Consider the following 27,498-nt stretch of genomic DNA (forward strand, 5'->3'; position numbering starts at 1 on the left):
TGATCTGCAGGACAGCACTGGTATTTTGTTTCTCCATGCAGGCTGGTTGTCAGGTTGCAGGTGCTGGTTGCATGTTGCTTTCAGTGGAAGCTGCTTTTTCTTTCTTTGTGGTAAAGTGATACTTGCCCAGATGGTTACCCAAAAACGTGGTGCTGCAGCCAGCTCAGAAATCTGCTCTTGTGTTGGTACAGTGTTGTTTCCAGTGAATTTGATGAGTGAGAATGGAAGCGTTTTCCTGGCTTTCTTCACAGTGAATAAACCCTTTTCAGTTAAATGGTGATTTTGGTGGGAATAGGAGTGTTTACCATTAAAGAAAAGCAAAACATTCCTGAAGTTTTTAAGTTTCCAGGCACTTTGGTGTCAGGCTAATCCAACTACTTTCTTCCATTAAGTAATGTATGGTGGGAAGAACAAATGACTGCCTCTTGTTTTGACTGGAAATTTTTGTAAGGAAAAACTCTGCAGTTTTCTGGTTGTTTTAGTGGGTCAGGTTATCAAAGTGAGCTTTGGGTCTCCCTCCCTGGTGCTACAGCTGGTTCTATGCACATGGGGAAAAAATGCAGCCAACCTGAAGAACTTTGTCAAAGGGCAATATCATTTCCTTGTAAACAGTGTGTTCAAGCAAATTACAGATGTAATGCAGAAATTACTAGATTAATTCTCTAGTTGGTGTTATGATTGCAATTGTCCATCTGGCCTTAAAAATCTATGAATCTGTGATGCAGATTCATTTTGGCTCTTGCTATAAAAGGGAATCATGATAACTTGGATCAGAATGAAGCCAACATAATAAAATATAAATCTGCAGTTAATATTAGTTTGCAAGTTCATTAAGTAGTGTATACTTTCCTCCTCCAGTGGGCTATAAATAATAGGTTCTGCTACAGCTTGTACTCTGATGTAGCTTGTTTCCACTGATGGAAATATTTCAGAGGCTCTTGCTTCTGTGTGTTTTGTCCCTACTCAATGTAGCTAATTAATTCAAGGCATCTGCTCCCTGGTGACCTTGATTTCTTTCAAGAGTAAGATTTTTTTTTATTTGTTTTTGCTTTCATGGGTTATTTTTGACTTTCACTTCTTGGAGTACCTTGGATATATACTTTTTAGAGAAACACTTGGCACAACAGGGAAAACTGTTGGACGATGAACGAACTGCAGGAATGAACTGCAATAAAATCAGTGAAGATTTATGAAGCAGGAAAACTTTGACCCATTATGATAATGATGGAAGAGTCCTCTGCTGTCTATGTGTTTTGCTAGCGCTGTGACCCCTGGAAGTACTGGAGGAAGGATGGGGGTGTATGCATTGTAAGGGGAAATGAGCTCTGTTAATGATGATGTTGCCAGCTATGCCCCCTCCTTTGGGTGGAGGGGAGTAAAGGCATGAAGCTTGGTGGAAAGTCTGTGATGCTGTTCTTCTGATGACCTGAGATGAAGTCTCAGGTCAGATGAAGACCTCAGAAGGGGGTCTTCTGAGACCTTCTGATGGAGTGCAAAGCGCTGCTGTCACATCTTGTCTTGCACCTTGACCCCCATCCCGCAGAAGGTTTCACCCCGTGCTTAGTTGTCAGTGAGTGTTCCTGTGAGAGGTTTCTGTAAATGCAGTTGTTCCCACGAGCTGTGAGCATTGGGTCAGAGCTGGGGCTGCCTTGACCACTCACAGAAAGGCTGGAGGTACATTGTGTCCTGCAGCGTGTGTGCCAAGGGGCCAGGAGCCTGGAGGAGGATGTAGGAGCATGGCCTTCTTTCACAACAGACTTCAGCTTCAGGCTACTGAAAATAACATTCACATTCCTGTTCAATTTGTAACAATTTTATTAAAGAAGAGTTGTCCTTCAATTGTTGAAAACCAAACATTTTTATTTAAGTGTTAACACTAACTTCAGTTTAGTTAGTGTTACTTGTTTAGAAATGTGCTACTTCAGAATTCATGTGATGTCTTGAAACATCTGTGCAGACTTTCAGGGAGGTTTCTTTACTCCTGTTTGTTTTGTGATGGAAGGTGGTTTTTAGGGTCAGAGAGGATTACATTTCCTTCCTGTTTTAAGTATATTTCAGTGGGATAAAATAAAAAGAGATTTTTATGGCTTTACATACAGCTTGATCATGATAGAAATTCCATCAGCTTTTGCTATCCCAACCATTTTGCTTATTCTAGAGCTCTTAGGGTATACTTTGGTAGAGGATGCCTTGTGGGAAACCTTAGCTTGCAAATGGTGCTACTGAAGAGCAGTATTATTCTACTCTATTATTCTATTATTCAGTATTGGAAATTAGCTCAAAGACCATGTCAACTCTGGAGAATTCAGATTTTGTATGCCTACAGAGACTTTGCCCCAGGGTGAGTAGTGAAGGATTTCCTGGAAGATCTTTAGATACTTAAATGGCAGGAGGATGTGTAGCTGGTGGGATCAGAAATACTCAATGTTCTAGACTGTTGGTGGGGCATTTTTGATTTTTAGCATGGGCATTTTTTTCCCACTTGAAATTGGAATGAAGGGAAAAAAACCCCAACACTCCAGATGATCCTGCTCCAGCCCAGAGCCAGAAGAGCCATGTCACTTCAGTGGTCCATGAATTGGTGGCTCCTACTTCAGGCATTGTACCATCACTTTAAGCCTGTCCTGCTTTCTCCTGGGCAAGCTGCTGCTGCCGCATGTTTTAGGTGGCTGTGCCAGTGGGGAGCTCTGCTGTGCTGGGGAGAGTTGGTTTAGGTCAGTGTTGAATTTCATGTGCTTCCTCTCAGACACAGTCCCTGTGTAGCCATGGTTAAGCTGCTCAATGCCAGTTGTATGACCATGACAAGGACTTCTGAGTAAAAAGCTATATCCAGGCTCCCTGACAGAGATTCCCAAGTGAAAAACCACTATTAATTCACCAGCTAAAGTTCAGGGCAAAGGTTTAGATCATGTCTGTTTTTTCTCTAACTTGATTGCTCACCTGTAGTAACCAGCCTGTCAGAGAACAAGAGTGTATGCAAACTCCCCAGGCTATTATTCTGTATTAAAAAAAAAAAAAAAAAAAAAGGGGGGCTGTGGTATGACTTTAGACTTAATCATCATTTATCCTACCCTGAAGGCATGGAAGTTAATGATGATATAGATCTGTGTGGTTTTGTGTTCCCCTTGACTGAGCATTAGAAATAATTAGGGCTTGTGGGATGGATGCACTGATGGTGGAGATGAGCAAAAAATAATATATATTAACTTCCAAGTTTGCTGGCAAAGATACAGGTGCTAAGTGTGTGCTTATGGGGTCTGAGGTCTCTTGCTTTTTTGTTGAGGTAAAGCTAGCTGGTGCTGATAGAAAGGAAGTAGGGATAAAGGACTTCGGTTATTTTGGAGCTTTTTACGGTTATGGGCCAATCAGAATTGTTACTAATTTCTGAATAGATTTTTTTTTTCTTGGGCATGATTAGCTCTACAGTATCCCAACTGCTCCTGGGTACAGCTCTGGGTTATGCCCATGGAGTAGGCAATGCTGGGGCAAGTCCAGAAGTCACACAGGAGCTGGCCCTAGACCTTTTGAAGCATGCAAGCTTTGCACACATAGCTGATGGTGTTCCTGAATTACCTCCTTTGGTGTCCTGAGTGTTTGGATTACTTGGTTATTAAACAGCCACAGCCAAATACATGCTGAAAGTCATCACAGGTTGAGTAGGGAGGAATGGTTCTGTTCCTGTTTTCCTCTGTTCCCGGTGTCTTTTTTACCTGCTGCTTGCTCACTGATTTTTTCCTCAGCCTGGCCAAGTAGCATTTTTTTGATAAAAACAATTTCAGCAAAAATAATGTTCCTGCCAGGCTGGAAGGTGGTGGGAAGAGAGGTGGTGCTGAGCCTGTCTGGGCTTGTGCAGTGGGACCAGTGTGTGTGTTCCAGTGACCTCTGGGCAGGGCAGGACAGGAAGGGTGCCTGAGAGAGCATCCCCAAAGTGTGCATAGCATCACTGCCATGGGGAACTCCTGCACCTGGGCTGTGGGAGGAAACACCCCTCCCGTGGGGTGGGGGATGCTGGGGCCCTGTTTTGGGGCTGCATTGGGGTGGGGTAGTGACCTGCAAATGGTGCAAGTGAAGGACAGACATGCCCAGTGACATTTTGGGAGGCTGCTGATGGGGAAGGTGCAGACACCTTGTATCTCAACAGAGGAAGTGACAATTTGTGTGTATATGCTAGAATTTTGGGGCTTCTCAAAGCAAAACATCTCTGTCCTTGGAGGTGGTTTAGGTTACTGGCTACATATATTCATCAGAGCAGATGGATGCAGTGCAGTGATTCAGATGCTGCAGTGTGGAAGCAGCCCTGAGCAGGGTAGGTGATAGCTGCTCATGGGGCAGTCAGTGCCTGCTGTGCCTTACAGCCCCTCAGAGCCTTTCTGAGCTGTGCTGGGAGCCCCTCTGCTCTCCACAGCAGCCCAGAGCCAGGGACAGCTTCAAGTCACTTGTCACTTTTGCCTTCCTGGCACATGAGTTTTGAGTTACTGCATGGTGCCTGTCAAAAGGTGTATTCCATCCTATTTATTTATGCAGAATGCAATAGGACACAGGAGGAATTGAGTCTTTTGTAGCTGGGGATTTGTATTCGTCTCTGCTAGCTGACTCACTAGTCAGAAAATTCCCACTGACTTGACTTAGAGTTGAATGGGCTGTATTATCTTTTCATATGCAGAAAATTATTTTGAATTGGAAGTTAATAACAGCAATTTAAAAATTGTCATTGATAGAAAGATAATACAATATTTAGTTGTATCATGTTCTTTTTATGATCTGATGTTTGAATAAAGTACTTTTTCTGCTTTTTCCTTAATTAGCGTGTCATGAAGAAGCTTGTGACATCAAACACAGCATCTAATTACATTCATTAGTAGCATCTCCAGGACAACTTTTAATTAAGTTGTACAATGTAGATCAATACTTGTTTTGCATCCATTGCAACTTAACGACAGGAATATACTGTTCTGCACAGTTTAATTACAGTGATTTTAATAGAAGGAATTTGAGCAAACCTGCCATTTTAGCAACTTCACTGCTGTCTCTTGCTTTTTAAAATAGTATACAGTTATAATATGGGATGTGTTGTTTGTGTGTCTTATTTTGAAGAATACTTTGGGGTCATTATTTTTATTCTAAGAAAATATAGTGTAGCTCAGGAGCACTTGGATGGCAGTGCTTGGCTTCAGCTGAAGCAGGAGAAATTAATGACCATTTTACCTGGAGACTTCATAAGGGGAAAGGCTGGGCATAACTGGGTGATGTATCTAGTGCTAAGTGATAGCAGTAGCTTTATTTTGCACAGACTCTGGGGTGGAAAGCCTCCTGATTGTATGTTTACTTACTGTGAATACAGTCCAGTGTAGTCTCTGAGTATTGCTTCCACCACATGTCCTGTAGTTTGGTAGCACTGACAGCTTCCAACTGTTTCTGCTTTTGGCAGGAAAAAGCAATCCAGAAATGAAAACCCTGAGCCACCAATTGTGTTCTTTGCTCAATATCACAAAAATATACTTGACCAGGCAGAACATGTTATGCCTTGTGGTAGTGTCCTGCATTAATACTTTTATACATTGTGAAAATACCTGGATAGGCAAATCACTTTTAAGATAAGCATTTGCCCAATCTGAGAACTGTGTTTTATTTTTTGTGTTTTGGCCTGATTTTGTGTACAAGGAACTACAGCAGTCAGCCTTCAGTGCAGTACAATGATCAAGACCAAATTGATTTAGAGAACTTTGGGTTTCTTTTCCAAATGAAATCAGTTGCTTAGCCTTCCTTTGTTTTTAAATATTCCTTAATATTTTAAAGGAGCAAGCTTTGCAGTATAGTACTTCTGGATTTTCTTAGTATGCCTCCATAAATGGTGTAACCCAGAGGGTTAGTTATGATACATGCCTGCTTTAAATTTGTGCTTACAACCTGTTTGGTTTTTTCTCTGTAGCAATCTTTAAGTACCTACATCCTTGCAATTCTAAAGAAAAGAGCACAAAACCTCAGCACCCATTTCAAGCTTGTTCTTGGTCTAGATAATCACGTGCTGGATGGTCTTGAAAGTCCAATTACCAAAACTTCCAGTGAGATTTTTAAAGAGCATGCAGGGTGGAGGTCAGGAATTGAAGACCCAGGGAAGTCCCTTCCTTTTCAGGAAGAACATGAGTACAAGAAGTGAGGTCTTATGCAAACAATTATACTGAGAGAAGTGAGTGTTGTAATCTGATGAAGTGTGCTATTAAGGTAGACAAAAGTTACTCTGAAATTGAGATTTTGGATGACAATTGATGATTCAATCTTCTGCCTCGGAGATTTAGAGCCCTGGGTGCAGTAGGTGAAAGCTCAGCACCAGAAGCTGCCACTGTTTTTCTTAGCTGAATTAAGTTTGTGTGGATTTAGTCACTTCTCACTTTTTACCCAATATTTCAGGTAATAAGAGAGGAAAAAAATGTTACAAACTCGGCAATAGGGGTTTTTTTGCTCTTTAATGTAAATTGTTGGTTGCTTGTGTGACTTAAAATTGTTCATGAATTTTTGTGTGTACAAGACAAAAGATGCCTTGCATAGCTTATAATGAAGATGTCAAAGACTTGGAGGAAAATGTGGAAGAGGAAGAAAATTATAGATTGCTGATGAAATTAATACTTGCACATATAATACTTAAAAAATTATTGTTTCATTTTTGTCCTAAGGGCCTGATTATGCCAAAAAATACATGCCGCCTTAGAAGAAATGTGTGTATAAACTTGCAAAGATGTTTGTGAGTGTATATTTTTACCTATATACTGTATGTCTGGCATATACACGTAAACACACAGTGTGCATGAGGTACTTATTCCCCTGGCAGCTCAAGGTCCTAAGAATGTGCAGGATCTGTATTTCGCAGAAGTTCAGTGCATTTGCAACTTGATTTCTGTGGCAGATCTCAAAGGAATAAGCTAATGGATAGACAGAATTGTTTTCATTGTATGACCTCATTGTTAGAGGAGTTATTGCATTGTTATTTTGCTTTACAGAAATTCAACTTCCTTGGTTAATTATAAACAATCTGTTTACCAGAGCCATCCATACCTTGAAATATCTGCTGAAGTTTGTAATCAGTCCATGTTCTTTAACATATTTTTTCTTTTATTTTCAGTGAATTTGCTGGACTCACGTACAGTAATGGGGGACCTAGGATGGATAGCCTACCCAAAAAATGGGGTAAGTCTCTGCTGTTGTTTTCTTTCTCTCTCCCAGATTATACTAATCGTTTCCATTCGGAAAGTAGACTACTGGGTTTAAAAACTCTCCAGAGTGATTTGTCGGCAATGGAGGGAAAAAAATAAATAAAACAACAAGCTGTGACTGAAGAAATGGAGCTGTACGGCTAGGGAATTGATTCATTTATGCAGCAGAGCCAACCACAAGTATTAAAAAATAATCATGAGTCAGCCTCCTCACTCCTCCCCCCTCACCAAGAAAATCCATGAGGTTATTTAAATTTCTCTTCAATTATAAATTCTTGGGTTTTTTCTTGAGCCTTTGCAGTAAATGTGGAAAACAATTTTTTGGAAGTTAGCTTCTGAAGAGCAAGATGTGGAAGATCATTGTTAGCTTTAAATGAACAAGGCTGTTCACAAATGCATCTCAGATTCATGGTAAAGTTCTGGGACCTGATAACAATGAAACAGGAGCTGAGTTCTAAGCACCTTGAAGAGCCTCTGTCCCTTACCATTTCCTATATTAAGAGCTGTTCAGCCTGAAGAGGAGACAACTGAAACAACAACGTCTGTGAGTGCAGGGAGGGTGCCAAGAGGATGGAGCCAGGCTCCACTTACTGCTGCCAAGCAATAGAACAAGAGGCAGAGGGCAGAAACTGATGCACAGGAAGCTTCACCTGAATATGAGGAGTGAAGTTGGTTATTGTGTAGGTGATCATGGGTTATTGTGTGAATAACAGGTTGCCCAGAAAAGTTGTGGAATCTCCCTCACTGAAGATACTCAAGAACCCTCTAAGCACAACCCTGTGCCATGTGCTCTGGGGTGGCTCTGCTTGAGTAGGGAGGTGGGACCAGATGACCCACTGTGGCCTTTCCAACCTGACCCGTTCTTGTGATTCTGTAGCTGAAAGAACCTGGCCTAATTTTATACTTGAAGTAAATAGTAGAGTTTAAATGCATTAATACCCTCCAGTGTATCTGCTTGACCTGACTGCATCACAGTAGTCTTGGCTATGACTTTTGGTCTTTGGTTTGGGGCATCTGCAATGCTGTACTACGACAGAGATTTGGTGCAGTCTTGAAAGGTTGATTTCTGCGCCATGCTGGGTATTCCTGTCAGTTCCTGAAAGCCATGAGCACTGTGTGAGGGTAGAAAGCATCCTAAGTTAGAAATGCTGCATGACTGAGCCCTCCAACAGAGCAAGTCTCAGGAATGTGTTATTCCAGAGGTTTAGTCACCAGATGAAACAGACTGCATAATTGTCTTGGATTCCAGTTGGATTGTTATATAGATGGTGTTTGTATAAAATTCAGCCAGCCTTGGAAAAAAATATATATTAGACAGTAAATTAAAGTCTGGCTTTCCATATATTCTGTGTGGATGAAAGGTTGTGGAAATGGCAGCCTCACTTGGACAAGCTGCATGTTTACAAGCACTGGTTACAGCAGGAATGTGAAAGCTACACAAGGATCTGATTTTATTTTCAATTCCTTCCAAGATCTAATCCTGTTAGGGTTAGTTTATAGCCTTTTATTTTTTTAATCTGTTGATTTAAAGCTGAGAATAAAACTTACTCCACTTGCTTGTGTGGCCATCAGAATGGCTGGTGCCAGATATGCTGGCAGAGCAATATTTTGGTGCCATGGTGCACCATAAGGATCCCAATATCCAGTACCCAATATTCTTAAGGGATGGTTTTATTTGTTTTTAAACTTTTTTAACATCTTCTGGTATTTTTCCTGTGGTATAAAGCCCAGTTCTGGTGTATCCCAATGCCCCTAAAAGAATATCCATAGAAAAACAGGGCTGAGAAGTTCAGAATACTTCTGAGTCTGTATGTGTAGATGAGTAAATCAAAAGCTAACTGTCCTATACATAAGCCACAACTGTATCTTTTCATTATTTAGGGAAACCTTTCTATATTTACAAGCTCAGTTTCCAAAGAGTAAATCAAAGTACACTCATGAATGCCAAATTAAAGGTTACTGACTCAATAGGGAGATCTTTTTTACCTTAATTAACTTCTGCTTTGTGTTTAAAAGTGAATTAGGCAGTTGGTTTTCAAATTTCCAGAAATCTTATCTTAATCTTCTTTGTTTTCATGGGACATTATAAAAATCCAGGAGGTTAGTCCAACTGTCTTTATTTTTTTGTCTAATATATTTGCAGTATTTTATGAGCACTGAAAAAGGTCTTTCCAGAGTTACTTCTCTAATTGCTATTTCTGCTCTGCAGTCAGCCACACTGCAGTTACACATTCTTTGCTTAATTTTTTTTACAGTATCTACCAAATATTAGTATTTAAAGTCACTCTTTCTTCAGGATCTGAATTTGGAAAAGGAGGGAGCTTTAACTGTCATCCGATATAGGCCTTCTTGTGTGTTTGGGGGCATTCTCATCCAAATTTGTTACCTCAGGATGTTCTCCTAGGGAAAATTTTCAAGGTCCCTGTATCTGTCTGCACAGTTCTTCTTGAAGGAAAGGAGCAAGAATGCCAGGATGTGTCACACTTTGCTGTGCCAGAGTATGTAGATACAAACCACGTTCTGAAGTAAGCTTTTTGAGGCATGGTGTTTTGCTGTTGCTGTGAACAATATCCTGTGGAGTGCAGTCGCTATTCAACAGTGGTGCAGTTCCAGCTGAAGATACATTGGTTCTCTTCCAGTGTTGCTGCTTCTCCACTTTATTTTTATTATAATCTTAACAGAACATAAATACTTTTCTTAGAACTATAAGTGCTAGAAGTAGGAGACTGTAGCGGGGCACAGTTGCTGTTAAAGAAAACAAGTGTTTAGTCTTTGGCATTGTATGGGAGTGCTTGCGAGAAATTATCTTTGTACCACAAAGGCTTAAGCTGGTAGGTTTTGAAAACAGATTTCCACATGTAAAACAAACAAACAAAATCCCACAAAAAGCCCCTACTGAGACAATTGGGATAAGAGGTCCAGGCAAGCCAAATGAACTTGCTTTTGGCAGATCCTTTGTAGATATCATAGTCTAAACTTCTATTACAGCTGTGTGCTGTGTAATTTTTGTATATTGAATGTTTAAAACATTTCATGCTCCAGAAAGGTCCAAGTTACCCTTGTTTAGTCTCTTGTTCACCTTATTTTTTCTGAACACAATGGGAAAATGTGATCTAACGTGGGAAATGAAAGCAGCATTTTATGGGAAGGAGGCTGACTCTCCAGCCTGGAAACAAATCAGGAATAAAGGTAGGCCTGTTTTGTGCTCTCATCTCAAATGAAGAAGCACTGTAGCAGCTGCAGTCCCCACAAAATCAGACCTTGATGCACTGCTGAGCAGTGTGTGCTGGCTCACCTTGTGAGAAGTGGGTTGTATGGAAAGGGAGATGAGCACTTTAGCCAAGGCTGTCCTCTGAAGCTCTGTGTCTGGCAAGGCACTTACTTGGTACTGGTTTGGGTGGTGGCCATTATCCTTGCAGCCTGGTTGGCCTTCATATTCCCCATGCACATAGAAGGTAGGAAAAATCCCCCTCTTCCTTGGAGTACTGAGGGATGCATGGGAATGAGATGACTGAAATGTGCTATGGCCAAGTTGGGCTTTGAAACAATGCCTTCTAGTGTGAAGAACCAGCTGCTGAACAGGAGAAAGGGCTTCCTTATTTCTGCTGCTTTTCCCCGAAGGATAAGTAAATGGCAGTAGTCTGGCTTCCTGGCTGCCCTGTGTGGGTCCAGCAGCTTGCAGCAGTTGTGCAGTCAGCTCTTAAACTTGCATTTTATCTCTTAAAAGCATAAGCAGATTCCTGTGAGGCCCTCATGGCCATGGAGCTCAGAAAAGGGACTCTCTTCCGGACAAAACAGCATGGTCAGCATGGAAAATGCTGTCCTTTTTGTGCTCAGGTTAGGAATTGATCCTCTTATTACATGCCAAAGGGACAGTTTTGATTTATTTCTGCAGCTCTTGTAAGTTTGTTTTAACTTGAAGGTAGTTATTGTAATTACCAGAGGCTATATCAGGAAAGTCTGGTCCCTCTTGTGCAGTAGGAAGCCCTCCAAGCACATGAACAAAACCAGTCAGGTTTTCTATTAAAAGCTTGTACAGCAGGTCTGCAAAGTCTTTTCCCTCTGGACCGATTGCTGGGGCAGTGCTTAGGACTGCCCAAAGTGGGCACATCAGAGGTTTGTGTGTGCACTGCACGTGGCTGTGACACTGGACAGCTCTGACTGAAGCACAGGCCTGTGCTTCTCTGTGCTAAACATACATTTTTATCCTATGCAAACTCACAGTGGTAGGAACAAGAGTAAGTGCTGTGACAGAAATAGTCAGGTGAGGCCAGGCAGTGTTTGTGGGCTGTATTGCATCCTCTTCCTCCCTTGACTGGGCAGGAGGCTGGGTCGTGCATTTCAGCTTGCTGCAAAGCCATAGCAGGGGCTACAGAGCAAACCCATGCTGTGCAGTTTTACTTGTTCTGGCCAAGTAAAACCAAAGTTGGTGCTTAAATTTTTTTTTTTTTTTTACTGGTTTGATTTATTCAGCAATTATATCTGATTTTTGTTCCAGCGGCCCTTATAGGGCTGATTTACTTGTTTGACCCTCCCTCCTTTCACTGTTACTTTAAAACTTCTTTATTTATGGATTAGAAGTACTCTTTTTCTGTCCAAATCAGAGTGCTGCACACCTGCTTTGCTTTTGCACAAAGGGTTCTCTTCCATCTCCTCCACCTCACACTGATTTCCCTGAACTTCCTGCAGCACAGAACAGGAAAGTCTCTGTGGTCCTTGGGGTATTGCTTCTGTGCTGTGGCTCATTGCACAGCTCCATGTGATGGCTTTTTTTTTCTTTAGGCTCAAACTGGAAAATAAACATGTACTGAAGAACCTGGTCCTGAGGAGATGTTAATTTTCTGCAATGAATAAAGAGTTGTGAGGGAGCTAGGTGATTTCTTGCATGTGGACAGCAAGAAGGAAAGCAATTGCCCCTCCTTTGGGGGGTTAGTAAGGCCAAATACTGAAAGTTGGGTAAATTGAGCTAGACTGATTCCAGAAGTTGTTTCTAATTTATGTAGGATATTGATGGTCTTGATTTTTTTTTTTTGGTTGGTTGGTTTGGGGTGTTTTTTGTGTTTTTTTCTGTTTGGTTTGGATAGGTGGTTTGTTGGTTTTTTTTTTCCCAAGCAGCATTTCTGGCTTATTTTTTTGAGGATAGGTACCCTAGGATGCCTCTTTAAAGTTAAAAATAACAGCAGTTTTAGATTACTCAGCATGATTTGGGAATAGATTCTGTTTCTCTCTGTCAATCCTAGTTCAGATAGAGATTTAACACAGGAATCCTGGATTGGAGGCAGTGCTTGCCCTCAGGGATAGAAATAAAATAAAGGGGGAGGGATGGGGGTTAGTGAAAGGAGAAGGAGGATTCTTGGCACCATTGAGCTGTGTCATGTAGTTATGATTATAATTGGCATTTTCAGGGCAGCACTTTTGGCAGCCTGTGGTTTTTTTTCCTGCAAATGCTGCTGCTCGTCTGTGACCAGCGTAGAAGAGGAATTCCGAGGATCTGCTCTGTGGTTTAACCCCTGCCAGCAGCTAAGTCCCACACAGCTGCTTGTTCCTGTCCCTCTCCCCAGTGGGATGGGGGAGACAATCAGAAGGGTAAAAGTGGGAAAACTCATGGGCTGACATCAAGGCAGTTTAATCAGTAAAGCAAAAGCCATGTGTGCAAGTAAAGCAAAACAAGGAATTCCTTCCCCTCTTCCCAAGGGCCAGCAGGTGTTCAGTCATCTCCAGGAAAGCAGGGTTCCCTCACACATAACTGTGACTTGGGAACTCAAATGCCATCACTCTGAATGTCCCTCCCTTCCTTCTTCTCCCCAGCTCTCTATGCTCCATATGGTGTGGCATATCCCTGGGGTCAGCTGGGATCAGCTGTCCCAGCCGTGTCCCCTCCTAACTCCTTGTGCACCCTCAGCCTTCCTGCTGTAGGGTGGGGTGAGAGCCACAAAAGGCCGTGACTCTGTGTAACCTCCCTAAGGAAAACATCCCTGAATTACCAGCATTCTTTCCAGCACAAATCCAAAACATAGCCCACACCAGCTACCACCAAGAAAATTAACTCTATCCCAGCCAAAACCAACACATGCTAACATACAAGAATGCCATTTAAACGTTAGCAGGAAGCATGATGGAAGTAATACTGAGCAGCTGAAAAACTGTAAATGGCACCCTAAAAGCCTGCAATTTGGCTGCTTTGTTTATATGTACACATTTTTGTACATGCACACTTTAGTAAGAAACAATACTGCACGTGTAAGGGTTTGAAGTGAACTGTGTAATCCAAGCCTGAGCAGTAGTACCTAATGTTTTCTGTTATATACCAAATAAAGGAATTGTACACAAACCATGTGTGGGGTGATGTTGAGCTCAAGAGTTGAAACATATGGGGTGTTTTTTGCCCACTAGGATTTATTAAGGTAATTTGCAGTATCTCTATATATCTGTGTGTGTATTTATATATATAGTTACAGATCTGTCCTCTGTGACTCTCTTTCTGGTACTTCATGTCCATGGTCATTTTTATTCATCCAATGGGGCCTGATGATGTGTCTTCTTTTGGTTGTGCTGCCTGCTTAGTGTGCCAGAGTCATGCATGCTTTTTTTGTATAGCATAACTCCAACAAAAGAGCTTGAGCTTTGGGTTGGGAAGGAGGTCATTAACCAGAGGTTAATAATGCAACTGTATGAGACCCTTGTGGTATTTAACTAAACTGTGTTTAAAGTAGAACTGGCTTCATGTTTCCAACTCTGAAAGCCCCAGAGGGAGAATGAAGATGCTGGAGTTCAGTGGGAGTAGGGCACTGCCATGAGAGGTGAATTTGGCCAGCAGACTACTGTCCACACGGGTGGGTTTCCCTGTTGAGTTGGCGATGCTCATAGAGCTGCATTTGTTTCACAAAGCTTTGTTATACCAATCAAAATCTAAAGAGATCAGCTTAGCAATGGGGAATTGCATCCTGTGTAAGAAGGCTGATGGAGTTGGGTGTAGCACAGAGTCTTGGGCTGGCCTCAGCCACCAGGGAGGGAGGGAAAAACTTTCATCCAGGATTGCAATGGGTAGGACAAGAGAAGCAGTATTTGTTTCATCTAGACTGGTTGTTATGGTTTGGGCCTGGCAAAGCCAGAGCCCCCATGAGTACACCTTCTCCCCGGTGTCTGCTGTGAGATGTGACCAGGAATAAGCAAAGCCGGTTCCAAACTCAAACATAAAGAAAATTTTATTAACTAAGCTACACACAAACAATTACTAAACTACACACAAAAGAAGAAAAAAAAAAAAAAAAACAAGGAAAATGAAAACCTCACAAAAACACTCTCCTCCTCCTCCCTAAATTCCCAATACAATACATCCTCCAAATCACCAATTCTAGGTCCAACACCACCCTTCAGATTGCTCAGACTTTCAGCTCCTCAAGAGGAGAGGGAGCCCTTCTGTGTGTCGTGGTGGCCTCTTCCGTCCTTGTTCCAGTGCTCTCACCACCGAACAGGGATCAGGGCTGCTTCCAGGGTTGTCTTTTTTTAAGGATGCTTTGTCCAGTTCCAGAAAAACACAGTATCTCATCTTCTCACCTTTGGGACATCCGTCCCCCCCCATATTTTATATACCCCCTGGGGCCGAGGGGTACCCACACTGAATCTTCTCTGGCACTGGGACATTTCTCCCCCTGGACTCAGTCTCTGTATCTCACGGAAACATGGCTCTGTCCATGGCTACACAAAAGAGTCCAGCATAAAATGCCACTCCATCTTCTCCCTTCTTTCAACATCTCTCACTCTCTCTCTCTCTGGTCCAGACCCCCATCACTGGTTCATTTCCTTCGTCCTCCTCCACTCTTATCACACGTCTAGGAAGGGTTAATGTTCTGTAGCGTTTTCATTGTCCAAAAGGGGTTAAAAACTCCTCCAGGCGGCTGGACTCCTGGCTGCACCCCCCCCCCCCCCCATCTCCTCAGCTGGATTGCCTGCTGCCAGCACGTATTTACTGAATTTCAAGGTAACGACACAGGCTGCTCTCTCTCTCTCTCTCTCTCTCTATCTGTCTCCGGGGGGGGCGGGGGGGAAAGGCTGTCCGTTGTCTCTTAGGGCTCTTCCTCCACCCTTCCATCATCCAAGGCCTCCTCACTCCCATGTCTGTCCAGGCCCAGGCCTACCACATGGCTGCCCCTCCCCCGCCCAGCGGCAGCGGCTGGACGGGGGAGAGCTCCGACCTCCGTCCCTCGAGGTCCCAAGAGAGCCTCCCAGCGCCGAAGCTCTGCTTTTAACCCCTGGGTGTTCTCGGAGGTGTGTCCTAAAACCCACTGGCTACCCCAGGTGCCAATATCAAAATCCAAGCACCCATTGGTTTGACCAGAACATCCCAGAATTCCCACTTCTTTCTGGTCAAACCACCACACGGGTTCAGGGTAAATTTTATGGAGTGTGGCTTCTAATGGTTAGTCTGTGGGGCAGATGTGGGATTTCTGTCACAGGAGGTTTCTGACAGCAGGTTGGACTCTCTCTGCTACTCTGGTCAAAGCTGAGTTCATCTCTTCTGAAGGAACAAACCAGGTGGTCTGCTCTGACCTATTGCAACCCTAAGTCTGAAGCCCTTCTGTCTGAAAGCCTGTCCTGATTCTGTCTAGGGTGAGATCTGTTTTTGTTTCCCTTTGAAATTTGGTGTGCCCTTTTTTTGTTTTTTTGTTTTTTTTTTTTTTTTTTTTGGGGGGGGGGGAGGGGTTGGGTATTGGTGGGTATTGAGCGTTGCTGTGTTTTTGTTACTATTTGTTTGTCTTTTCTTATTTTTTTAATCTTGGCCTGACTAAAATCAGGTTACTGCTACTCATCCATTAACCTGCATTTAAGATTCACTCTTGATACCTGCAACATATGAGCTGCAATATGTATCTACTTTTAAAGACACTCATGCTAGACAGGAGTTCTCCTTGTATAGCCTTACCATTTAATTCATGTCCTTTCTCATATCTCCTTTTGTATCTGAAATCTAATCTTTTCACTCCATTTGAGACTGCTCTTGTTGTCCTGTCCTCTCAGCTGGCTGCCCTTTGGTTTGTGTGCTGTTGACATAAATCAGCATTTATTTGGGAGCAGCATCTGGCGAGGTGTAGGTCTTATTAAAGGAGATCTAAAATGCCTAGAGTACTCTAAGGTATTGTAAAATAAATTAATACTAGTGAGATTAGGAATAAAGCAAATCTTTATCTTGGCTGGAACTGTATTACTGGAATAATATATTCTACATGGGGAAAAATAAAGGTTGATCCTTCAGTATATCATTTTGTAAATACTGTTGTCAGCATTAGGTTCCTCCACACAGGCTCATTGGGCAAACAATAATCTCCTTTCATGCTAAAATGTCTTATTTTTTCTCTAGTGTCTAGGAATTACATTGGGGGAATAAAAGAGCTTTGAAGAGCTTTATCTTCTAAAACCATTGTTTTCTTTGTTGCTTTTGTGCCAATTTCAGAAATACTGGTATCCAACAGTTAGTAACCATACAATTAAAATGTATTAATGTAGTGCATTCATGGAAAATCTGAAACTATACAGAATAAAATATTACCATTACAGAATGCATATGCAACAGCCCAGGCTTTTCAAAACATGCATTAGGATTTTATAGCTTATTTTATGAATTTTTGAATTATGTTTCTTACTGGTTCGTGCGCCAAATATATATATCAGTGCATTACTTATCACTTAATTGCATAATCATTTTATAAGACTTCAAATGCACTGGCCCCATTTGACAGCATATATTTTTCCTCAGGTTAATGGCACTTTTTTTGGTAAGTAAATTCAAGAATGCCACCTTGTTTGATTTTTTTTTTTTTGATGTTACTTATTCAGGAAAGCCAGTCCAAAAAAAAACATTAAAAAGAAAGAATGCTAGCTTCAAAAAGGTAAACACCTAGTAGGTGTGTTCAGAAGGAGAACATTTGAAATACAAAATTCCTGAAAATAATGTAAAGAGGGAAGCTGGTATTTTGTCTTCATGGCAAGCCATTGCCTTGTGTGTACACAGTGAATGAGGACAATAAAAATAGAAAGCTAATTTGAAGACCCTTCACCAGCTCGAAACCTGAAAGGAGAGCTTTCCAATTGACTGTTGTGTTGCTGCAAAGTCCTGGTATGTGGTTATCCTACTATTAAGAAACAGTTCAGCAGCTGAACATCTGGGATTGTTAGAACAAACTTCCATCCATTTTTCAAGTTGTTAATGGAAGTCATTCAGGATTTTCTGTTTGCTTGTCCTGATCAGAAAAACAGGGCGTTTTTCAGTTGCTGAAGGCTACATGCACATAAAGTGGAAGCTGGGACTGGGTTCTTGGCTATTGAAAGAAAATGACAGTGTTTTATTTCAAAACTTTTCTTGTCCCAATATATTTTGGGTCAATAGTCTTAATTTATCTTCGGGCATCTTCACTTTGAGGGAAAAGGCATACTGAACTCTGTGATTAGTGTGTGCAAGTAAAACAGTAACCATGAGGTCTGTTGGCTTAATACTGAAAGTACTGTAGCAAAACAGATTGGAGATTAGGTATGAGCAGTACACATGGATGCAAATCATGCTTTGGAGGCTTTTGTGTTAACTCTGCTCCAAAGAAGAGTGGTACCACCTCCTTCTCTCCAGCCTTTAGGCTCTTCAACATGAGTGATGAAGCCCTGTTGAGGAGTGTGGGTGACACCTGGCTATCAGTCATCTCTGGGATACCACTGTGATATTGTATGCTGTCAGGCCACGGTGATTGATGGTCTGCACCCCATGGGATGGACAGTGAGTAGAAAACAATTGCAGAACATGGTTTGGCTGCTGCTTCCTCTGCCAGGGCAGAGGATTTTGGGGGGTGAAAATCTACTGAAATAGTCTCAAAATATAAAGACTGTGCCATCCCGAGGGGAGTTGTGAGTATTTAGGGTAGAGAGCAATTATTTCTTCCATGTGTAATGGGACATCACTGATTCTTAATTCTAGTTCAAGATGGTTTACTGAAGACACATCTGTGATGTAATAGTGATCTATATTTAGGAGTGGTTGACATCTTGCATGTTAGTTTGACCCTCACCTACCCCTGTATGATCTTAGTGGCCTTAGTAAGGAACAATCCATGGATGAGTTGCCCGTTAGCTGCAGGGAGGAGGCAGGATTGAGCCCCGGGGTTGGTAAGGATGAAAGCTCCCCTGAGAAGAGTGGGGACTGTGGATCAGCATGGTGTGATGGAAAGTGTAGAAGAAATTGCCTGCTGAGCTGGGCATGTCTGGGACAGCTCAGAGAAGGCTGATAATGGCAAAGAGTAAAATTGCTGGTGGCTTTCTAAAGCCTGGATCTGTCAGATCAGGCTGAAACCTCCACACAGTCCTTTATTTGCTTCCTTTTGCTGCTTTCCAAGTATTATCAGGTACTTGGTTCTTGCCAAAATGCTTTGATAAGCATTTAGCTTAATGTACTCTTACTTCTTTCTCTTTGTCATTGTTATTCAAGCAAGTGCCAGGCAAGTCCTTTGATTACATTTAATTCTTGACTTTAGAAAATGAGAATTAAAAAAAAAAATCAAGTTCAAAAAACCTTGTCCAAAAAGTAGATGCATTTAAATTTTTAGAGAGGTTCCCCATTACTAAGGCCTGAATCTTATTGTTTTCCATGTATATGAGCTACCTGTATATTGAGGCATATAGTGTCCTGTAGATCTGTTACTTTTGCTGCACTAAGATAAACCAGAATCATGTAAAGATGTGTGTTTTCTGTGGATAATTGCTCTCCTTGGGATGCTTTCTTTCAAAGATCAGAACTTCTGGCTCTGAAGTTGGGAGAGGACTGAACTTTCATGCTGCAGAATTTTGCATTTGACTTCAGCAAAAATATTTTGGGACAAGTGACTTAATCCTTGTCTTCAGAGATCTTCCTATAACCCCAGTGATTCTTCCCATGATATTGACAGTATTCAGGATATTAACCATGATATTGACAGTTATCAGGAGAAGATGGCGCTGGGTGTTTCTTGCTATGATTTGAGGTATCATTAATCCATTTTCAGTTTGGTATCAGTTGTGAGAAAGAGCTACTTGGTGCTCCTCTAGTGCAAATCAGTGCCTCACTTAGGCTGTGAGCTAGACCAAGAACAGGTGAGTGAGCGCAGGGTGGGAGGGGAGGTGATGACAGGACTTCTTAAAATATTTATTTATTGAAAGTGCTCTTTAGAATTAATTTTTTGAGGTGTTTGAGTTTTAATGTGATGCACAGGTACCACTCCTTCTTGGATGATAACCCCAAGACCTAATTGTACTCAGCAGATACCAAGTGTGGGGGTGAAATTGTCTGGTTTTGAAAAAGAGGATTTAAGAATTTAGGGTTTTTTTCCTCCAACTGTTCAGAAAAACTAGCACTTTCTGTCTGTGTTGGCTGCCTTTTTCATTGGGACCTGATGTTTTAATTTGGGGGAGTGGGGATGGGACAAGGGCAGGGGGTCAGCCTGCAGACTCCAGGTACAGCACTGATGTAATTCTCCTGGTTTCCTGCTGCAGCCTGGAGGTCCCCACAGTTTGTCACTTAAAGCTGAGGGTCATCAAAATAACTTGTGCTCTGTATGATGCCTGCTCAGCGTGGCTTGCTCCCCATTCAGTCAACAGTAAAGGACAGCAAAAATATAACCTTTGGTCTTCTGTTCAGAAGCCTTGGGGGTGTTGAGATTTGTTCTTTTTAGCTTTATTTGCTTCAGAAATTGAAAGATACATTTGAGAGCTTTGCCTTGGCCTCAAACCTCCAAACTGGGGGGCTGTTGGGGCTCCTTGCAAGACATAATTTTAAGTGGTTAGAACTGTAGGGCATGTGCTGACTTTCTTAGTTGATTGCAGTGCGAATGTAAAGTCAGCCCATAAATTGTAGCCAGTGTTGTGATTACAAATCATTACAATAATGCAAGATTATTCAGTTTGTCACAAATCCTTCTAGACTACACAATTAAAGTCATAACCACAAATACAATCCTGTAAGATAAAGTTACTTCATTACACAATCTCTGTCTGGTTTACTGTTTGCTTTTTATTTTGATGACAGATTGAGTAACTGAATTTTTCTGTGTAGTTAACTTAAATGGCAACACACATACTTTTAATATGTCTGCCAATTCTGGAGTTAACTTTGCGTTCTTAAATTTATTGATATTGATTAATACAGTAATTAGCCAAAGCCTTGATTTTCACTCTAGTAATGGGAAAACCAACTTTTAAATGATGAAGCTTTAGAAAAGAATTGCTAGTTATGTCCATCACTAGACCAGTCTTGTCACACGGTCAGGAAATAAGTGATTTGTGATCACTGGTACACTGTTGGGTAGGTGGCTGGATGGAGCTTGGTGCTTTCCTGCAAATGCAGTGACTGCTGTCAGTCTGCAGAATTATAGTGAGGCAGAGGACAGCTGCTGAACAGGAACAAAATGAGTAGTTCACTTGGGAATGGACTTCAGACCAAATCAAAACTATTTGTACAGTTTCAGATACCCATCTCATTTCCCGTGTGGTACTCGTCTGTTCCTGCTGTTGGATGTCCTGATGCTTCCAATGCAGAGGAAACTCCAGTGGGCTAAGGAGAGACTTGTGCCTGTCAGCCAGAGCCCAATGGCTCAGTGTGTCAGAGTAATTCTGATAAATACCCAGACTGAGATAATCAAAACCCATCCAGGGATTTGGTTGTTGTCCTACTTATTAATTTTAATGATAATTGAATATCCATGTCGATTACTCAGGCTGTAAGCTCAGCTTCCCGAGCCCTGTGTATTCAATTTCAAAGCACTGCTTCTTCAGAGTCTGGTGTATTTAAGCCAGAGGGGTGGTCTCAGTGTGGACAGGCAGTACAGATAGGCGGGAGTCTGTGTCCTTTGGAGTCTCAGTAAGTAAGTCTGGCAGAGCCTGTTTCTCAGAGCTGCATAAGTGTATTGACCTGGCAAATGTCTTTAGCCCCCAGGGGATTTGGTTATGATGCTGCCTGTGTAATATTTGTAAAAGGCTTTTGCTGTGAAGGTGTTGAAGAGAAAGCAGGGAATTTTAAGCAGCCCTTGCTTGGTGTTTGCAAAGCTGTTTTCTTTAATACCAATAGCCCAGGTAAACCTTTTGGACTTCTCTGTTTCTGTCCCTTTTGAGCAAAGCACTTCGGAGAGATTTTTTGCTTGCAGAACTGTCTTGCTCCAGTGCTAACTTGGGGTGTTTCTCAGCACTGCAGTTTGCAGAGGCTGACCTTGCTGAAGCTGGATATGCAGAAGTCCCTGTGCATCTCTCCAGGTGCTGCCGAGGGTCCTTGTCAGAAGCCAGAATCCATGCTGAGCTTTTTTGGTATGTGGGGAGCTTTTCCCAAATGAGTTCCCTGGTGCCTCTGACCCTGCTGGAAGATTCCATAGAGACCCCATTGATCAAGGGTAAAGAAAGCAACTAAATCCAAAACGGGGGCTAATGCTGTAGGTGTCCTGTGTTTTACTGAACTGGGAATGACTTAAATTAGCAAAGTCTTGATTTAAACTGCCTTCAAAAAACATATTGTCCCCTTCCTTTTCTTCAACCTTTGTTTTGTTTATTTAAAAATAAAGCAGCAAAGAGACAAAATAGAGTCTGAACAATTTTTTTTACACACAGTGCTGCGACCAAAGATACTACTTGGCAAATTTCCTTCCTTTTTTGCGCTGCAGAATTTTAAAACTGAGAACTGTTGTTTTTCCTGTATTACAGTAAATACATAAGGAATCAAAATGGTATTAAGGAAGAAAGTTGGGCAACACCCCGCTGTTCAAATATGTTGATTGCAAATTATTGACATTCTAGACATGCTATTTCTGTTTGTTAGCGAGTCACAGTTTCAGTGCTGGTGGGGTAAAACAATTGGTTGGGAGAAAGCACAAAGAGAAAAGCACGCTAAGGTGTGGGCTGAAGGTAATGGTGGTGTACCTTCATAGGATTTAAGGCCACTGGCTCTGTTAACATTACATAGTTGAATCTCTTGTGGCACATACGGTGCAGAAACTTGTTCAGGAGTCCTTGGAACAGGTCTGTAACCTTGATCTGGCCCACAGTGCATCTTCTGGAGAGAGATTTCTTTGAGTGAGTTACCCTCTTGTGATAAGTCCATATCCCGTTGTAGCTTGTACCAACATCCATCTGTCCTTAATATATGACAAATGAATCTTTTTAGCTCAAATTGATCAAACTTCAGTTCTCAGTCAATGGGTCTTTCCATGCCTCCTCTTGCTAACTTTACTGGTACATGCTACTCCTCTCTTTCTTCTCCCAACAACTCTTTTCAGGCAAAGAGGCCACAGGCAAGTTAGCTACCTCCCAGCCTTCTCTAATTTTTTAATGGGTTTTTGTGCTGTGAAGTAGGGCTGTGATCTCTTGAGTAGCTGTGGACTCTCTTGTGGGACCTTTGCAATTTATTCTAGATGAAGTGATGCCATTTGAAAAGAAAATGGCTTTCTGAAAGCCATATTAGCAAATTGTTGCTGAAATTAATTCTGAAAGTAAATTAGTATCTTGTTTGCTCTGTGAGGCAATTGGGAAGAAAATCATCCTTGTGATGGAAACCATGTAAAAGTGAAAAGGAAATCTTAGTGCCTGCTCAGCTGGTTGCTGTGGCAAGTAGGAATTGCAGAACATTGCAAGATGCTCTATGACATGAAAATGTGGGCTAGAGCTGTGCTGAAGACTGTCATTAGAGAACCTATGGGATGGATATGTGGTAAGGGGAGTCCCTAGGAGGTGGATGTGCTATTAAATGGGTGCACCTACACAGGTTTTGGTAGGAAGACAGGTTCCTGTTACAGTGGAAGATATAACCTTGTAGCCTCTTAAAGCCCTAGGAAAGGTGGGATTCAGTCCTGGCTCAGCACCAGCTGCTGTGCAAGTAAAGCCAAAAACTTTGCTGCATCTCAGGACTGTGCATCCCTGAGCAGAGAAGACAGAACCAAAATCACCTGAGTGCTTGGATGGCCTGTCTGATTGCTTCAGTTGGCACAAATATGAAAATTCCCCTTTGTGTGTATGAGTGGAAGAGTTCTTTTGGGCCAGGTCCAATGTCACTTGCTCACAAGGCAAGAGGAAGGTACTGAGAAGCAACAAGATGTTTTTGTGTCCTTCCCCTAAATGGCTAATCCCTTTACTTGGTCCAAAATTTCTTTCACTGCTTACTGTTTTAAGTTTCTTTGTGCACAATAATTTATGGATGAGAGCAAACATTATTAGAAAGCTTTATGTGTTGCGCACTATGGGGACAACATTTCAGCATCAGAGTACCATTTCTTCAGCAGTCTTCTTTGCAGTGAGTGTGTGTATTGGTAAGAAGAATTATGTCAATTAACCACATAACCTGTAAAAGTGCTGTTTCCTATGGTAATTAGCTCTTCCTCTGAGAACTGTACTTTTAATTTATTTTTCAAAGTACATTCACTCATCCTTTTCCTTTCAAACTTCAACACTTGGTGAAATATGCATCCAGGTTTGCTGAAAGGCGCTGAAGCTGATGAGACAAAAATTGAAATGGGAGTGATTCAATGGTTTAATTGCTAAATAATGATCAAACTGTGGCTGTAATTTCCTCTTAGTGTGAAATGGCCAATCAACCCATTTTGTAGAGTGAGAGCAAGGCCTAGGATAGGGCTGGATAAATAAACATCTGTAGTTTCTGTGCCAAGTGGTGCCTTTCAGGGACTCCTGAAGATTATGTAAAACTTTTTACCAAAAAGTCACGCTTAAGACAAGAATTATCTTGCCTAGCAATAAAATGCTGTTGCTGCAATTTAACTTGAGTTCTGTCCATAAGCTGGGCAAAATTGGGATGGTTTCATTCAAGGATGAGCCCACTGTGATAATGTCTCTTTGATAAGCAAGTCCAAAGCCAAGGCCCTTGCCTGTGCCTTTCTGACTGGCCTGCTGGGCTGGCAGGGGAGAAGAAGCACTGAAAGGAAACACCAAAGCCTGGAGCTGTGCAGGATGGCACATCAGAACCTTCAAGGTGGCCAAAATCCAGCAGGTCCATTGCCACCAGGTGTTTACAAACTGCAATCACCCGCCTTAGCCCAAATCTGCTGGAGGAAGGGGTGGTTGGTGGCAATCTGGGTTCTCATAAGGAAATGTAGCCCCTTCCCATGACCGTATTTTTACTTCCTCTTTCTGCTCTGTCTCTCCACTTTCAACCTGCCATTAATCCCAGTGTACCCTGGATGGAAAATAGCAGTAGTAAGAGCTTGTAGCTTAACTGAGCAGCCAGAGATGTAGCAATAGACCAATTAATTAATTTTCTAATTAAACTATTTTTGATAGTTTGTTCTTTGAGGAACTGCATGTCTTCAGCATTTCGGTGTTCTTCACTTCTGTGCCTCAGGGACCTGGGTCTGGAAGAGACTCTTACTGTAACCTGGTGAGGGCAATATACATGAATGTTAATTATCTATGTACCCACTCTCTACTCCCACATGGCACAGGCATGTTGGTGCTAGCTTTAACCCACAGTACTTCTGTGATGAATATATGTGGCTCATCGTGGGCTTGGCTGATCAGATACTTTCTTCTGAAACTTCCTTGCATGCCCCTTATGATGATGAATGATGGTTTGACTCCCATGGCAAGTTCTCGCTGTGGTTGATTATGCCCTGCCCCCCAACAAGATATCTTCCCTTCTCTTCAAAAGCATTTAATTTAAATTCTGGGAGCTTTTGTTGGTTTAGCAAAAGCAAGCTGATAACAGAACTTTTTTCTCTGTGTATGTGTTGCAGTATTACCATCAAGTTAAGCCATGGTTTACCTCTTGCTTAAGAAGAAATTTTTTCAGTTTCTTCTGAAAACTTCAGCAGCTTTCCTAGACTTTGCATTTCAGCTGATTGCTGAAACAGCATTTATTTTTGCATTGCAGAGGTCCCAGCTGGGGATTTAGCACATGATTGTATTTGCTTTCCTAGCCATGGCATGCTGATGTTCAAGTGCTTCTTCCGTGGTTGCCAGACACCAGGAGAGTGTGAAGGTTGCATTGTATGTTGTGTTATATGAAACATGTTCTTTGTGAAATGGTGAGGACACAGGACATCTGTCACAAACAATTGAGCACATCTGTGTTTCTTAAATTCCAGATTAAAAGGAACATTGAGGTCTGGGTTGCATCTTTGTCCAGCAGATTTACACCCGTGTAATTCTGGTGCCTTATTTAAATAACATAAACCCGACACAATGGGAGTTAAATCCCATAGAATAAAAAGTAACTAAAAGTTTCATTATGTTGTGGAATAAGCATACCAGGCATCCACATGTATAATTTATTACCTATAGTGGGGTAAGTACTTAACAACAGTTATAATAAACCCATTCTGTTCATTCATTTTTAGATCTTAGAATACTGATTCAGACCTTAACTGAAAGTGAATATACAATCAATGTCAGGCTTTTTATGCAGGTTTAATAATGTAGGCCTGCCAAGGTTCTTTAATTAAATAATTATTCATTGTTCAATCAGAATGGATTGTTTCACTATAGGGATTGCAGGCAAGTACATGCAAGATCTGCCCTGAACTGATCATGTTTTAGCTGCTTACTGTAATCCTGAGTGATAATCTGTCACACAATAAAACAGGGAAGAAAGTCACAGTCAGATATTAAAAATGTAATATCTAATTCTGAGGTGATCAAAGAAAAGCACACTAAGGTACAGATTGGTGGTGCTGTGAACAAAGTTAGAGCTGTCTGACAAGTGGGAAAAGTGGGTTTTGTAGATGGTTCATATTCAAAAGGACTGTCACCGAACTCAAAGTAAGCTAAGGTGCTCTGCATGTGGGGAATCAGGAAATCTGGTTTTGGGTATTTTACTCATGGCCCCCTGTATTCAGGAGGTGGCAAATGAAGCTGCTAAGGGGAAGTGCAGTAAATTCTGTGTTGTGTGTATCTGCTGCACATGCCAGTTCCCATAGGAGGGTCTGCACAGGCAGAGCAGCCTCCTTGTTCCTTCTGAGAGTATTGGAAATGCAGGAAATGTGTTTGGCAAGGGGGCTGCTGCTCGTAGCATTGCACAGGGCTGGCTTCAGATGGCCCCTGCTGCCACGGCATGTCATTAATGCAGCTCACAGCAGCTGGACTGAGAGGACTTCAGTGTTTATTAGGGGAATATAATCATTTAAGCCTGAATAAGCTTCAAAGCTCTAATGTGGCTGTTTGGCCAACAGAAATGAGATGTAAATTTGTGCTGAATAGCCACTGATTACAGAAAGATGATTAATGTGAGGTTTAAAATTGATTTATGGGTGCAGTTGTCAAGGCCTAAGCCATGAATGTAATATTACCACTCTGAAAAGCTTTGGGTAGATTAGAGACCAGGGAGCAGTGGCAAAATAATGCATTTGCTGGAGGGTCTGATACGGTGTACGGGCCCTCTGTAGTCTGGTCAAATTCGCGTACGCCTGAGAGGTTAGGCTTTGCCAGTGCAGCACGTGGATAATTGTGTCACTTTCCTGAAATACTAGAAAACCAGGAAGTTTAATCTGTTTTGCTTTCATTAAATGCACTTTTAGATCAAGTATTTTTTCTCTTTTACTGGAAACTCTTAAATGTGTATGCACTTGCAAGGAATTAGTAAAAGCCGATGACCATCATAAAGATTAAGATTTTAGTTTAGTTTTTGCTAAGTTTTGCTGTTCTGTGCATTAAGAAGAAACCAAATACTTTGTGTTATTTCAGTTGTAGTAAACGGAATCACCCCATAGATCTTGATTTGTTTCAATATTAGGTCAACATTAAAGTAACAAGAAAAACTTCCTTTCTTCCTGCTTTTCAAAGTTGTTCTGTGAAACTTTTGGTATCATCAGATGATAAGTAATGTGAATAATATCCCAAAAGCTTTGAAAATCCAAGCATTTGGTTATAAACCTAACATTTATGTCCTGCTCTGAGTCCTTCTGAAAATCTGGCTCTGTCAGCCTCCCAGTGTTAAACCATGTGGTGTCAATACTGTTTGTTCTGGCCTTTGTTAAATTGCTCTGCAATGAGTGTAACATTAGGCAGTGAAAAATGATTTAATGGTATTGTGTTTCTTCATTGCTTCTTTCACGCTCGTCTCCATTGTCTTCCCCTCAATTGCCAGTCTGTGATGTGAAATGGATGTTTTAATTCAGATGTACAGAGGATTTCAAACCTTTAAAAAAATAAACCTGTGTGAGGGGAGGGGGGTTTCCAGCCAGCACGCTGCTTTGTTCTGGGAAGGGGGTCGGCGCAGTGCCTGATTAGGCATGCTGAGGAGGGGCTGGTGCTCCTTGTCATTCCAGTTCCGCTAGCCTCCAGCTGGGTTCTC

General features: G+C 41.8%; 1 protein-coding gene across 6 annotated transcripts in view; it reads left to right on the forward strand.

Moving 5' to 3' along the window:
- EPHA5 (EPH receptor A5) overlaps positions 1-27,498 on the forward strand; it is a 195,777-nt gene that overhangs the window by 7,891 nt on the left and 160,388 nt on the right. For all 6 annotated transcript variants that reach the window (XM_058803811.1, XM_058803812.1, XM_058803813.1 and 3 more), the window contains exon 2: positions 7,118-7,182. In XM_058803811.1, the coding sequence (XP_058659794.1) occupies positions 7,118-7,182 (65 nt within the window). The remainder of the gene's footprint in view (positions 1-7,117; positions 7,183-27,498) is intronic.

This window comes from Ammospiza caudacuta, chromosome 4 (genome assembly GCF_027887145.1).
Source record: "Ammospiza caudacuta isolate bAmmCau1 chromosome 4, bAmmCau1.pri, whole genome shotgun sequence".
NCBI classification, from domain to species: domain Eukaryota; kingdom Metazoa; phylum Chordata; class Aves; order Passeriformes; family Passerellidae; genus Ammospiza; species Ammospiza caudacuta.